At 36.5% G+C, this 14,765-nt stretch overlaps 1 protein-coding gene across 2 annotated transcripts; it reads right to left on the bottom strand.

The window, feature by feature from the left end:
- Positions 1 to 286: 286 nt before the first annotated feature.
- Positions 287 to 14,406, bottom strand: acsm3 (acyl-CoA synthetase medium chain family member 3). 2 transcript variants are annotated; one of them, XM_053487012.1, is made up of 13 exons: positions 14,020 to 14,406; positions 12,194 to 12,404; positions 9,361 to 9,568; positions 8,926 to 9,069; positions 8,580 to 8,736; positions 7,662 to 7,741; positions 6,780 to 6,903; positions 5,982 to 6,062; positions 5,758 to 5,859; positions 5,241 to 5,368; positions 3,754 to 3,853; positions 3,232 to 3,351; positions 287 to 2,280 (listed from the first exon to the last, which is right to left on the bottom strand). In XM_053487012.1, exons 1-13 carry the CDS (start codon positions 14,233 to 14,235, stop codon positions 2,194 to 2,196), a joined length of 1,758 nt encoding a protein of 585 aa, XP_053342987.1. In that variant the 5' UTR covers positions 14,236 to 14,406; the 3' UTR covers positions 287 to 2,193. The 2 variants fall into 2 exon arrangements, 1 of the variants encoding a protein (XP_053342987.1); XR_008356365.1 differs by lacking the exon at positions 287 to 2,280 and having other exon boundaries at positions 3,303 to 3,351; positions 3,754 to 5,104.
- Positions 14,407 to 14,765: the final 359 nt, after the last annotated feature.

The following is a 14,765-nucleotide window of genomic DNA, read 5'->3' on the forward strand; positions in this document are numbered from 1 at the left end:
TGGAGCCTATCCCAAGAAACTTGGGGCACGAGGCAGGGTACACCCTGGACAGGGTTCCAATCCATCGCAGGGCACATACACATACACTTACATACACTCCGGGCAATTTGTAAATGCCAATTAGCCTAATCTGCAGGACTTTGGACGGAAACCAGAGTACCACCAAGAGGAGAGAACATGCAAACTCCTTGCACACAGAGACAGGAATTGAACCTGTCCGGTAATCTAACCCGGTGTCTGGGAAACCAACACTACAAAAAATAGAAACACCTTAACTGCACAGGGATATAAAACACTTACAGGGTACTTTATTAGGCAACATTCATGCACAACAATCAGGTGTTAACAATTGTCCAGGTCTAAATTAACAACTGGCCACTGCATGAACAATTAAAATTTTCTTTATCAGGTTTCCTTTTATTGAGGACACAGATTATAGGCTAAGACCTGAACTCAAATCATTTCTGATTAAAATGTTTCCGATTGAATGTCTCCCTCTGCAGGGAGATGAAAATATCACACGTCAGTATCTGAAAATGTCTCAGGAATTACCTAGTGGAATTATTTCATTCTTTATATGATTGAGAGACTGTCCTCCTCTAAGAAAAATTGAAAACAAAATTGTTCTATATTACTACACATGTTCCCAATGCTAGTCCTGCAGCCAACCTGGCCCAGTGGTGTCATTTTTTTTGTAAGGTACACACCGAGATTTCATTTCCAGCCTTTAGCTTTGATTGTGGTGTGGTGTGGTGGTGAATTCATGTGTGAAAATGAGTCTTAATGCATCTAGAACAATACTTTCACAATTTAAATCCTGGAATATGCCTGTGCCAGTTATAAAATATTCCATGTTTAGGAGAAAAAAGCCCATAGATGTAATAACCTGGTCAGTAGATTCAGGTCATCAGCTGCCTCCTTTTTAAACCTGAGTCTAGACCTGACCAGCTGAATCAACCACAGATCATATCACTGCATCCAGGAGCTTGTACAGTGGCCACTATACATGATGGGTGCATCATTTTTCCTAATCTTCCCTTTTAACCCTGACATGCTCCTCGCTCTGATAAAGGGTCAATCTGGACTTAATCTGCCCCTAGCAAAATTAAGTGTTTTACATAATTATTCTCAATAGCACAAGTGGTTTTCTTATGCAAAAACAAAACAAACAAAAAAAACATGCTGGTCAAGCATGCTGGTTAGTCAGTCTTGCAAGTTCTTGTCACATTGTGCATATGGAAGTCCTCTTACTTTCAATATACACTTGATTTCTACAATCAGTTTTTTACCATGCAACTTGACTAAGTTTAAGTAATCTCCAGTCATTTTTTCTGACCACATTTCTTCAATGAAGTTGAAGGTTCAGCATAGCCCTGACAGGTTTAAATAATATGCTGAAGGGTTCTTCAACACAATTCAATTTCAGTCGTTTCAAATCGATCTTTTGTTTTTGCTACTTGATGAAGGAGAATAATTTGACCCTATTAAAGTGGTGATTTTTTTAGTCCAGGCAGGGTATAATTAAACCAATAAATTCTTTAAAAAAATAAATGATAATGTCAATAAACCTTAAAAAATTTTGTCCCTGTAATAGTAAATGCAAGGCATAGTGATGCAGTGAGCAGCTGTCACCTCCAACGTCATCAGTTTGATTTCAGCTTTAGTTTTACTGTGATCTTATTCATGTTTTCCAACTTCTTCCCACTTCTTAAAAACTATGCCAGTAGGTGGATTGACTACATGAAATTACCCCTAGTAGTGAATGAGTGAAAGAGTGTTGTAACTGGGATGAGTTCTAAGTTCAAGACGACCCTGAACAAAATGAAGTGGCTATTTAAGATATATAACTACTAAAGGAAAAATAATTCAAGCTAATACATTCAAGACATTATAAGTGAGTTAAACATTTCCAGATTTTTTCCAAACATTTTTCAGATTGTACTTATCACATATGCTTAAGATGTGGTAGGTTAAAAATGCTGAAATATTTCTCTAATGCATTGTGAAAGCACAACTACCTTATTAATCATCACAAAGCTTGACATGTTCATTTGTCAAATGTTCATTTGAGCCCCATAATAAATGGCAGTTTGTGTCATAGTATGTTAAATTGTTGTCATGTTATCTGCTCCCAGTTCCGTTCAGGAAGTGTAAATAGTTCTTAAGAATGACACGGGAGTACAGTTATGGTAGTTATGGCAGTCCCCATTCCTTCCTCCTCAATTCCACTCTCCGGATTTTACCGCTCACTGTCTTGGGAAGCTGGTCCACAAACTCAATCTATCATTAAACAGAAAGTTCAATCATCAAACAGGCAAAAGGCCTTGAACAAGCAAAAATGCATTTAGTGGAAGTTTAACTTGCAATGCCCTGAGATGTATATTCTGCAAGCATACTGTAATACGTCATACACTCAAAGTGCTTTATAATGTCAAAGCAAAAATAAATACTAATGCAAAACATAGCAATGTATAATAGAATAAAGTAAAAGAAAGATACAGTACAATAAGCACAATAATAAAGAGATACATTTTAAAATAAATGTTAATATTAAAATAAGCTTGGTTCCTCTAGAGAGGAGATTTCGTTAGCTTCAGCTGTGAATAGTGTCACTGCTACGTGCAGTTTCTGCCTGCATTAGGTCCCGGCTCTGTTTTATGTCCTCCTGATGTTTTTTATTTTCTCTTGTGGTAGTTACATCACATACAATTTATGTATGTTCACATTAAAAGCAAACTGTTTTTGGAGTACACCCTGTCCTGCACATCATGGTCAGATGTGAGATTTTTACATACATCAGGGTGTCTGAGAGTTCCTGCTCTCACTAGGAAAGTTATGTACATTATATAGTTTTAAAAACAAATAGGCTTTTTTATTTTAAGAGGAAAAGACATACAAAACAGCATGTTATACACATCCTAGTGCAGTTAAACAGCATAAAATCTTTCCTTTTGTATAAAAGTACCAAATTTCAATATGGTGTTCTATTTTTTTTTTTTTTGCTTTTTTTTTAGTTGGACTTTTTCCCACTGTGTTTTCATTATGTGCTTGCTTTTGCTTGTGCCTGCAGTTTCTCCTGGATTGGATACAATCGTGTATCACACGGGGCAGGGGAATATTATTTAAAATCGATTGTGCATACCATTCCATGCTCATTCCTACCCATTCCTATCCTATCTTTATTTACACATATAGTATTTTTTTTTTTCCTGTGTGTAGGTGCATGAGTACCTTGCGAGGGTATTTATATGGAGCTGTGATGTTCTTCACATGTGTTTGCAGTTCTGTGGTTAGTTCATTTTGGTCTCTGTGTTTATGTTGTGAAGTAAGCACAACAAATGCCTTCACTACCTAAATGAGAGAAGCAGATGATGAGCTATGTCTGACAGAGTTGAAAAGTGAAGAGAGAAGTTGTGCGTCTACAAAGTATATTGTTTTAGTAATGCAGAAATACAGACTACAGTCAAGCATGATGTAAAAAAATCACAATCATGTACAGTATGTGGGGTAAACATTTTTTTTTCTAATCTCCTCAGGTAAAAGATGTGACAGAACACACTCCACATTTTAAAAATAATAAAAGCATGTTACAAAATAACAAAAGCATTGAGAAAATCACTGATATCACCTGATCATTTCAGGCAAACAATAATCAAGAACTTCCGTCACATTATAAATGAAACCTTTTCTTTTTTTTGTGTAAAACATCTGTATAAAATAAGTGATGGCAGCATTCTGTTTTCAGTATCTTACCTCTCCTCTAATTGGGTCAGGACTGCTGACCACAGCTGACTCAGCCACAGCCTCATGTTCTATTAAAGCGTTCTCCACCTCAAATGGGCCAATACGATATCTGAGGGAGCCAGTGAGAGAATGGTGTAAAACACATTTCAATGTCACTGTGTAATCAAACCCCTTAAAGCTCACACATTTTACTATGTCTTTAAAAAAGTTTAAAAAGTCTGAGAGCTCCCCCAAAGTGAGTGTTAATGCTTCAGCATTCACGTTGTATAGCTCTTTCTGTTTCACTCCTCCTCTGAACAAGTTGTTTTAGTGTCTATTTAAATGAGCTACTGCTGAAAAAACACCCACCAAAAAATTGCAGAACTGAGCAGCAACATAGTGGAGGGTTTCCCTCATACAAGGTCACATTAGGGGAAAAATCTAATTGGTGTTTTTTGTTTGTTTGTTTTTGGCCCATACAAAAATAAAAAAGGAACAAAAGACATGGGAATATTTTTTTCTCAAGTGTTTTTTTTGTACAAAGACAATGGAGACCCATCCTGGTAAATTACTATATCATGAATATTGCATAGTAGGTCTCCCTTAACGCTCAAAATCTGTCAGAGTGTCCATGCTTACATTAACTCCTCTCCACAACTTTCTAATACATTTCATTGTACATACTATTTTATATAGTAAGTATTATTATGTATATACTTACATTTGCATAACTAAATAATAAGCTATGAAGTTGAAAGATTTAAGGGCCTATACATTATCATTACAGGGAGCTTTTGTTTTGACAAATTCAAATTTGTTTTGACAAACAACAACAAAATAATCATAAAGTGCAATCATACCCATGTAAATCTAGGGACACACTAATACCCATACTGTACCAGTATTGTTTTTTCTTGGCCCTGTCTTGTGCAAATTGACTGATACTCTAAAAACTGTTTCAATACTTCTGCACCAATACCACGTTACATCAGAGCTGGTCACTCATTAAACAAAAAACACTACGAGTATGAACTGCAGAAACAGCAATCATGTCAGCTTATAATTTCTCCCATCCAAATTTAATGCCAGCAAGTAGAAGTAAGGTGAATTCGATGTGCTAGCTTGCAGTACATCTTTCTATAGTTTTTCCCTGGCTTTCAAACATTGCCAGAACGGACAAATGGAAGTCCTTCTTGTGCAGATTTTGAAAGCATATAATAAGAATGATGTTCTGCATTTAAAGCAGTTTTCTGTGTAGTTCAATAACATTGCATTGTTGCTTATGAGTGGTTTCCATGGTACTGAAGGATACCGAAGAGCCTTCAGGGAGAGGAGGTGAATTCTTGCCAAACTAAATGTATCTTAATTACAATGGCCGGATCTGTAATAGCATATGACATTTGTAGTAAGCACAACTGCAAGGAATAACATTATATAAAAATAATTTTAAAAACTTGTCTTTGTTCTGAAATTTAAGGACTTGGCTATGAATTCCTAGTTTATGTCACCACTCTTACCCTGCAGACAGTATAACATCATCAGCTCTGCCAACAAACCACAGATATCCATCCTGGTCCATTATCCCTCTGTCACCTGTAAGGTAGAAATCACCACGGAAACACTCTGCTGTTTTCTCTGGCTCTCCCTGTAAACATTTTGGGAAATATCAGGACTATCAGCAATAAAAGATATGATCATAAGCTGTTTTCCCCCTTATTGGGGGAACATTGCAGGGAAAGATATTTGAGTTTTGAATATAATTTTTTAAAAAAGCTTAGTAAATGTTTCAGCTTAATTTGTTTAGATTAATTGACATTTAATGAATGTTTAACCTATAACAAAATATGATGTGCAAAAATCGAAAGAGTCTAAATACTTTCTAAATATTTATGGGTGTAAATGATGGATATAATATGAACACTAATTTAACCTAACGGATATCTCTTCAGTCATGATGTGATCTAATATAGAATCAGTAATGAGTTTTAAAGTAAAATGAATTTTTCCTCTTAAAACAGAACAGAAATTAGATACCAGGTACTCAGTGAAGAGAGAGAACGGTCTATCTGGTTTCACTCTGATAGCCAGATTTCCTTCTGCTCCCCGAGCAACAATATTTCCTTCTTCATTTACAACCTGCAGGCATAACATCAATCAAATAAACCTGCCAAATTCATCAATTGACATTCATTTCACACAAGCACAGACACAAACACAGAAACTGAATCATAAGGAATTAACCAACAGATTATATTTACCTGCACATCATAAGCTGGTGATGCCTTGCCAAAAGAACCAGGTCTAATCTCCATACCTTTGAATGTGCCCGCAATCAAAACCTGATAGATGATCAAAAAGACATTCTCAGATAAAAGTTTATGAATACAACTATGCTCACATTTTATAACATCAGGTCTAAATCAGTTTATGGGACTAAAGGATAATGTCCTCCTGGAGCTACTTTAATGACTGTTTACAGAACATTTAATAAGATTTACATTGGCACAGGCACATACAATCTAACGTGTGTAAAGAGATTATCATCCTTGGGTACGATGGGTATTAAAATGATGTTAGTCCTACAATTTACTGTTACATTCGCTCTTCTAGGGAGGCTTTCCACCAGCATGGCTGTGGGGATTTTGCAGATTCAACTCACTAAACAACTTTGGGATAGACCTCCTCAGCCATGCTTTTGTGGCTGGATGCACAAATCAGCCATCAGCCATCTTTCAAAATCTAGTGGAAAGCATTTCCAGGGGATTAGAGGTTATTATAACAGCAATGATTAAAGCAATACATTTATAGCAGAATATTTAGCCAGCACAAGTGTGTTTCTGTTTCCAAACCGATGTCAATATACAATTTTTAAAATACTATTTAGCATAGCAAACAGTTACCAAAGAATACCAATAATTCTGAAATGACTAATTATTGTGCACTTTATTTTGTCACTTATTAATTTTGTGTTAGTGAACATACTGCTCATAGCGTTATTGAAATCAAAACCATTTAATTACAACAATAAAAGTAAAACTTTTTACTTGTTTACTTACAGTTTCAGTCTGCCCATATCCCTCATAGATATCAAGGCCTGTAAGTTCTCTCCATTTACTCATCACCTTAGGGTTAATAGGCTCTCCTGCACACAGACAGTGCTCCAGAGCCTGAAACTGGAACCTGTCACACATGGACACAAGGAGTCTGATTCTGGTTACTACCACACACAGACTGGCATTTCTAATTAGTGGATATAACACTCACGGGTAATTACGATAAAACATGTCTTTTGATTTACCCACATTAGAATTTAACTACATTAGAAAAAGATAATGCTTGTCTACAGTAGCTCTGTTAGTTCATGCCAATAAAGCTACACTGGCTTGAAATAAAATAATTCAAGGCCTGCTTGGGATAGACTCTGTTAGATGCTTTAGATAGATCTGCTGTGTGTTGTCTATTTTACACTCAGAACATATTGTGCTTGTACTTGTTTAAACCTATACTGTCCTCTTGGGAAGATGGAAAATCCTTGGTCTGTATATATAAGTTCACTTGACCAATAACGGTCACTTCCAAGACCTGCAGCACTAATCAAAGCAGGTGAATCACTAAAATAGGTGGCTATTATACAGTATATATAACTGGTTAAACATATCCAAAATTTTGTAGAAAAAGCATCAATTCTGTAGTCAGTAAAGGATGCCACTAGCGTGTCGACTCCTGTAGGTCCTGTAGCTTGAGATCACTGTGCCAATTTTGGCTGGCACTATGCATCCTACTGTTGCCTTCCCGGAGCACCATGGCGTCTGTGGATTTTGCCATATGTTCTCTGAACCGCACACAGTTGCACAACCAGCAGAGATTGTACAATAAGGTGCTGTAATTAATGAGTATAGCTAATGAAGACAAAATGAGGTAGAATTTATTGATGTTACCTGGATGGCTCCTCCTGTACTAACATCCGATAAGCTGTTGGAGCAGTGCAGAAAGTGGTGATGGGATACCTGCAGAGAGTCTAAAAACACATGGGCAAAGTGAAAATGGTTTCAGTTTAACTAGAATTTATTATGATCCAATATTATACAAACCATCACTGGGTCATTTCTGTTTGAAATTTTACAGTATGATAATCAGTTCAGGTTCATAGTTCACTGTATTTATATATCTACAATAAAACACACAAGCTTATGAGAAAAATTAGACTTAACATAAAAACTTATTACTTTTTTCCTTTGTACAAAAGTCTCTAACATCCACATACAGTGTAAATAAAACACAGAACAAGTTAAAGCTAAAATTGATCGATGTTCTTTTATTTGTTAGAATGTGTCCAAAAAAAATCTCTTATCTTGTCTTTACAGTACTTATATCATAAAAAACAAAAACAGAAGAGACAGCAAGGAAAGTGAAGTGCTAAACACACACACAAGCGATGTTTAGCCAAAGAAAGTCACTTGTTTACTTTGGCTCTGGCAATCTATCTGTACTTAATCTAATTTAAAGGATACACACACTAAGTGGCTGCAGATTTAGCAATGTAATATGTTTACAACACAATTACACAGCCAGAGAGTTTTCAGTGCAGTGTGTATCCCATTGTGCAGAAAAACTGAGGTTGCCGGAGTATGATTTTGGGAAAGCCCACAAGAAGGTAGCAAGTAGACACAACAGGATGAGAACCACTGGTGTAAGGAACTTATTCAGGTGAACAAATGACACAAAACATCTATTTACAGGTTGTTAACAACCCAAACTGACACTTTATAGATTGTCTAAATCAGCATAAAAAAAACATCAATGATAAATGCAGATGAAATCTCCAAAGCAATCATTTTGATTGATTATAAACACACCTTAAGGACAGTGTTGGTGTCGAAGCGTGGCATATGGTGTATGAACACACATGCTCCCTGAGTCCAGGGAGCAAATACGCTGCTCCATGCAGATTTAGCCCAGCCTGTATCTGAGGTGTTCCAAAACACATCACCATCAGTCAGATCTAACCAGTACCTGTAGGAACCCAAAGACAAACTGACTAAACAAACAGGGTCCCCTAACCCACATATAAACAGTATTCATATCACTGATACCAACACCAAACACTTATGTTCAAGTATATTTTAGTGTTTGAAACTACTGAAACGGATCGCAGTCTGATTTTTTATTAAATAAAGCAGATAGTAACGCACACACACACACCTGCCATTGATGGTAAGGCCTAGGCCGTAGCTACAGTGGCTATGAACAGTCATTTTGGGAGACCCAGTGGTTCCACTGGTGAAGAAGATGGTCATAGGTTCGTCACTTCTCGTGTCCACACACACATGTTCAGCAGAAGCGCTCCTGAAGTTTATAGAGATGTAATAAATGAACATGTCTCTAAAACAGCACGTTTTTGATTTTGCTCATATATTGATGATATATTTTGCTTACTTCCAGTGAGAAGTAATTAGTTTGTTGAAATTAGCAAATGTAAATGAATGCAAATATTCTGTCATTAGAAGTTATAGCGCTAAGCCTCAAAATATCATGTGTTATAACGACTGTATCATGCATTAGGGTGTTCTTAGGTGTGTTACAAAGCAAACATCTGGAGTATGAATGTAAAAGAGAAAACATAATCTCCACTCTTACCCTATTACTGCTGTAAGGTTGCCCCATCCTGGCCGCTCTTTGTCAGAAAGCAGAAGCTTAGAAGTCAATGTGGGACACTGTGGTGTCACAGCCTCCATTAGTGATGCCATACTCTCATCTGTGATCAGACACTTAGCTTGAGAGACCTGTAATCGATGTAGGATGTCTCTGGCTGTAAGCTGGGATGTTCCAGGGATCAGAACCGTACCTGTCAAATCATATAGAGTGTGTGGGGATATGAAATATCTATTCTAGGATTTCTATGAGCAAATCTTTACAGTTCAGTCATGTGAGTGGCAGTGCTGATAGAAGCCAGATGCTTGATTATTTATATTATTATTTCAACACAGCTCAATAAATCATGGCAAGTGTTTGAAGTTTACACCTCATTTTCTCAATTTTTATTAATTAGCTTCAGGTCATTGGGTTAATGGGTTTAAGCAACTCACACTCAATGCTGAAGCATACCTAGAGGTTGTGAGCCTCACATTTAGAAAAGCCCAATAATCTTACAGAAGTTATAAATCTACAAAAAAAATCTAGCAAAAAAAAAAAAGCCAATTATCTGTTATCATCGTCTGTGATCTTAGGCAACCTCCTTTCTTAGGAAAGGAGCGGATAGCGCTGTCCTCCAAGTGTGTTATGCCATTTGCAACGGGAACAGCGTGAGTAAACAGTTCAAAAAGATGTAGTTGGCTTGGAATGCTCTATTCAAAGACCAGACCTCAATCCAATTGAAATGCTGTGGCAGGACCTTAAGGGAGCTGTGCATAATCTACTCACCAAAAATCATCAATAAACTGAAGCAATGTTGTTAAAAAGAATGGGACAAAATTCTTCCAAAATGATGTAAAACACTGTCAAAGCCAAACAGAAATAATTCCCTTAAGTTATTTCTGCAAAAGGTGGATCTACAAGTTATTGAATCATAAGGAATCCTTAGTATTGCCCACTTTATTTTCTTTTTGGCTTCTATTAAATTCTTATTTGTATAGCGCTTTAAACAATGGTCATAGCTGCAGAGCAGCTTCACAAAATTAAAGGTTTCCATTTCTGAAATTATGGAAATATATAAGAAATGTGCGAGAAAATATGTATGAAACAGCCCATCTAAGGTTGCATTTTCCGCACACAGAGACTGAACATGATCAGAAGCTTTTTAATGTTGTTGTTTTTAACACAAAATAAAACATTTTTATTGATGTTTTTAACACAAAAAACATGTATAATTAAAAGAAGGGGTACTAATTTATGAACAGGACTGTATGTTAAAGTTCATATCCTACAGTGATGTTCAAAATAATAGCAGTGTGTTGAAAAGAGTGAGTACAGGTCCATATCCATATAATAACTTTTAATTTAAATCACATAAATGCATTGGACACCCTGCACATTCTATTCTGAATCACAACATGAAGAAAAATGTTCTAAATGTATTATTAGTTTAATGTTAGTGAAGAAAAACAAATATTAGTCCGTTCAAAAAAATAGCAGTGTCATCATCCATCTTTACAAAGTGATGAATTTACAGTTCAAAATGCTTGAAGTTTAATCTTTCTTGTGCATCTCTGAACTAATATTTAGTTGTATAACCATGCTTTTTGAGAACTGCTTCACATTTGTCACAATTGTACTACACGCCACAATTCCTCTGCATTTCTTGGTTTTGCCTCAGAAACAGCATTTTTAATGTCAGGCCACAAGTTTTCTATTGGATTAAGGTCTGGGGATTGGGCCGACAACTCCATGACGTCAATCTTTTTGGTCTGGAACCAAGATGCTGCTTGCCTACTGGTGTGTTCGGGGCCGTGGTCTTGTTGAAACACCCATTTCAAGGGCATTTCCTCTTCGGCATAAGTCAAATTACTCAAATTGATCCATGATCCCTGAAATGTGATAAATAGGCCCAACACCATAGTGCGAGAAGCATCCACATATCGTGATACTTGCGCCATGCTTCACTGTCTTCACAGTGTACTGTGGCTTGAATTCAGTGTTTGGGGGTCGCCTGACAAACTGTCTGCGGCCCCTAGACCAAAAGAGGACAATCTTGCTTTCATCAGTCCACAAAATATTTCACCATTACTTTTTATGCCAGTCAATGTGTTCTCCGGCGAACTGTAACCTCTCCAACACGTCTTTTTTTTTTAACAATAGGACTTTGTGGTGGCTTCTTGCTGATAGCTTGACTTCACATAGCCGTCTTCTAATAGTAACATACTAATAGTGAAAATTAAAATAGTAATTTTTTTTCTGGTTTTGGTCTCCATTTTAAAGCTTAAAAATGATTTGGTATCATTTTAGCAGAGCAGCCTATCTTTTTCTGCACTTCTTTGTGTGTTTTCCCATCTCTAATCAACTTTTCAATCAAAGTACACTCTTCTTCTGAACAATGTCTGGACAACCCATTTTACTCAGATTTTCAGGGAGAAATGCACAGGACAACCTTTTCTGCATTCATCCTTAAATAAGGGGAACTTGTTTGACACCCGTTTTTTACAGAATAATTTACCTCTCTAATTGGAGTCCGCACTGCTATTTTTTTGAACAGGCTAATATTTGTTTTTCTTCACTTACATTTAACTAATAATACATTTAGCACATTTTTCTTCATGTTGTGAGTTAGTATAGAATGTGCAGGATATCCAATGCAATTATGTGATTTAAATTGAAAGTTATTATATGGATATATTTTTTCAACACACTGCTATTATTTTGAACACCACTGTATATTGTGCAACAATTTACAGTAACTTTTAGCAGAGTGTAGATCTGATCATCTACAATATGTCTAATGTGATATTCATGCAGGCTTGAGGATGAGTGTGATTACCTGTTCTGAGGCATGCAATATTAACCAGCCACCACTCTGGGACTCTTGGAAGAATGAGAAGGACTCGATCTCCCCTTACCAAACCGCATTCACCGACCAAAACGTTAGCTAGTTTTCGAGAGTAGAAGCCCAGCTCTTCAAAACTCCATTTGATCTCTTCATGTTGATCATTAACCCACCACAGTGCGGGCCAAGACGACTTCTCACCAGCCTGCAGAACAAAATGTATATAAACCTTGTAATCGTAGTGTCGGTGTTAATACACCATTTCTTTTTGTTCGTTTTCTATCTTATTCTCTTGTTAATACTACCGATAGTTCTGATACTTGCAAATTGATTTGTTCTGTTTTTATTTTTATTTTCACTTTCCCTGTCACTCTTGCTTTAAATACCTACATGATTATATATTAATATTTTTCCTGTCACTATTATTCATAATATCATATTGAGTAAAAATCTATTTTTGACCTTTGTTGCCTTTACATGGTGAAGTGGTTGACTGAAGGAGATGCTGATTTTTTTTTTTTATACTTGTGTAGGTGTGTTTTGTCTGGTTTTGTGATTGTGTTCTTTTTGTATGTCTGAAAATTGAAAAATTACCTCAATAAATATAATAATAAAAAATTAATTATTAACCCTTACAGTAATAAAGCAGGAAAAGTAGAATGCAATTTGCAAAATTCCAAAATGGATTAATAATAAGTGATATCATGGTTGTCTCTTGTATAACTTTTATTATTGCTGTTGTTTTTTAGTGCAATTCCATCTCATTATTAATAGTATCCATTCATTCATTGTCTACACCACTTTATCCTGTGTACAGGGTCAAGGGGCGCCTGAAGCCTATCCCGGGAAACTTGGGGCATGAGGCAGGGTACACCCCGGATAGGGTGCCAATTTATCTCAGGACACACACATACTACAGGCAATTTGGGAATGCCAGTTAACCTAGTCTGCATATGATTGGAGTGTGGGAGGAAACCAAAGTACCCAGAGAAAACCCACCAACCACAGGAAGAGTATGTAAACTTTGTGCACACAGACCCGAGGCAGAAATCAAACCCTCAACCCCGGGGTGCAAGTGCCAACCACTACGCCACCGTGTCACTTAATAATAATAATAATAATAGAGATATTTAATACAAAATCAGATTTCAAAAGCAAAGAAAGAATAAATTGAAACATTACAAATAAATATTTTGTTAATCTCTGTTCAAAGCTTTGCAAAAATAAATCACTCATTTATTATAATAAATGGCATTATTTTGCTACTATTTCATTACTATATGTCTATGCGCACAAATTATATTATGACTCATTCAAACTCTCTGGTGTGATGGCTTTGAGTTTATGGCTTTTTTTTATTCACAATTGTTGAAATTGAGACAGTGAGTAGTTTCCTTTAAACAATATTAAATTTAAAAAAACAGCCCGTGTTCACACAAAAAATAAATAAACAATTAAAAAAAATCATGTCTCATATTGCACTAAAGAGGGCATGGTTTATATTAAATTCAGCCACATTGGAAGCTCTCTTCATTTAATACAATAGTGAGAAAAAGTTTCTTTAGTTTCTGTAAGTTATAAAACTAAAGTAAAAATATGCTTGTCTTTTTATTTGTACTTTCTTGGCTGATAAAAAAAAAACAATATTCTGTTGTGTTTGTATGAACTTATTTAACAATTAAAATATTAAATTATTCATTTACTTTGTGTTTTGGCACAGATTACTATGTATTATCAAACAAAAGTCTAAAAGCTACAGTAAACTACTTGATCTTTCACTTTGTCTTTTTGAGTAATAACTCCACAAAGACACTCGGTACCTTCTCTCTTCTCTCCCACACGTCCAGCACATCTTTAGTGAAGTTGAAGAGTGCAGGACTGCGCGGTTGGGGTTTGTGTATCAGACTCTGGTAGTCGGTGAAGTTTTTCGGCCGGGTTGTTGTGTACCTGAGGCCCTGCAGCAGACACGCGGCTCCGCTCCCCGGGTTTAACGGCTGTGTTAGAAACACACGGCCGCCGACGGCGAGCAAACGCATTGTTTATAACGCCGAGGGTGAGGCGCACACGGAGGTTATAGATGACAGCTGTGAACTCACACACGCTACTTCTCCCATTCAACAGGAGAGTCTGTTTAAACTGTACACAGTCTTCAAGAAAGACATTAATGTGCGAACTCACTTCCTTACAATTTTCTTTCAGTTGTTTTGAAGGGGTTGAGGGAGAAAGGCGTTACCGCTCGCGCCCCTCAGCCAATCACAATCCCTCGCGTCCAACGCTCGTGACTTCGTACAACCTTAAAACTCACGCGACTAGAAAAAGTACAGAGCATTTATTCAATCATAATTCAGTTAATAGTACAGATTGTTTCTCACACTGTAACCTAAACCTATTTCCCTGTTAAGTTTGCACCATGATGTACAGCAAGGTAACCATGTGTAGTACTGTTTATTATAAACTCATTAAGTGCTGAGCCAAATCTTACACATTGACTCTTACCAATCATTCCATCTAGGAATCCGACGAAGAACTGTGGAGGCCGCACACTACAGGCAATTTTGGGCAATTA

Source organism: Clarias gariepinus, chromosome 25 (assembly GCF_024256425.1).
Source record: "Clarias gariepinus isolate MV-2021 ecotype Netherlands chromosome 25, CGAR_prim_01v2, whole genome shotgun sequence".
Taxonomy (NCBI): Eukaryota; Metazoa; Chordata; class Actinopteri; order Siluriformes; family Clariidae; genus Clarias; species Clarias gariepinus.

What these genes read in the sequence shown, in the direction of transcription:
- acsm3 (XM_053487012.1), bottom strand. Translation starts at nt 14,235, where the DNA reads ATGCGTTTGCTCGCCGTCGGCGGCCGTGTGTTTCTAACACAGCCGTTA. An exon ending in AACCTTACAGCAGTAATAGG is followed by an intron (nt 9,070 to 9,360) that starts GTAAGAGTGGAG and finishes TATAAACTTCAG; the next exon opens with GAGCGCTTCTGCTGAACATG. An exon ending in ACACCAACACTGTCCTTAAG is followed by an intron (nt 7,742 to 8,579) that starts GTGTGTTTATAA and finishes ATGTGTTTTTAG; the next exon opens with ACTCTCTGCAGGTATCCCAT.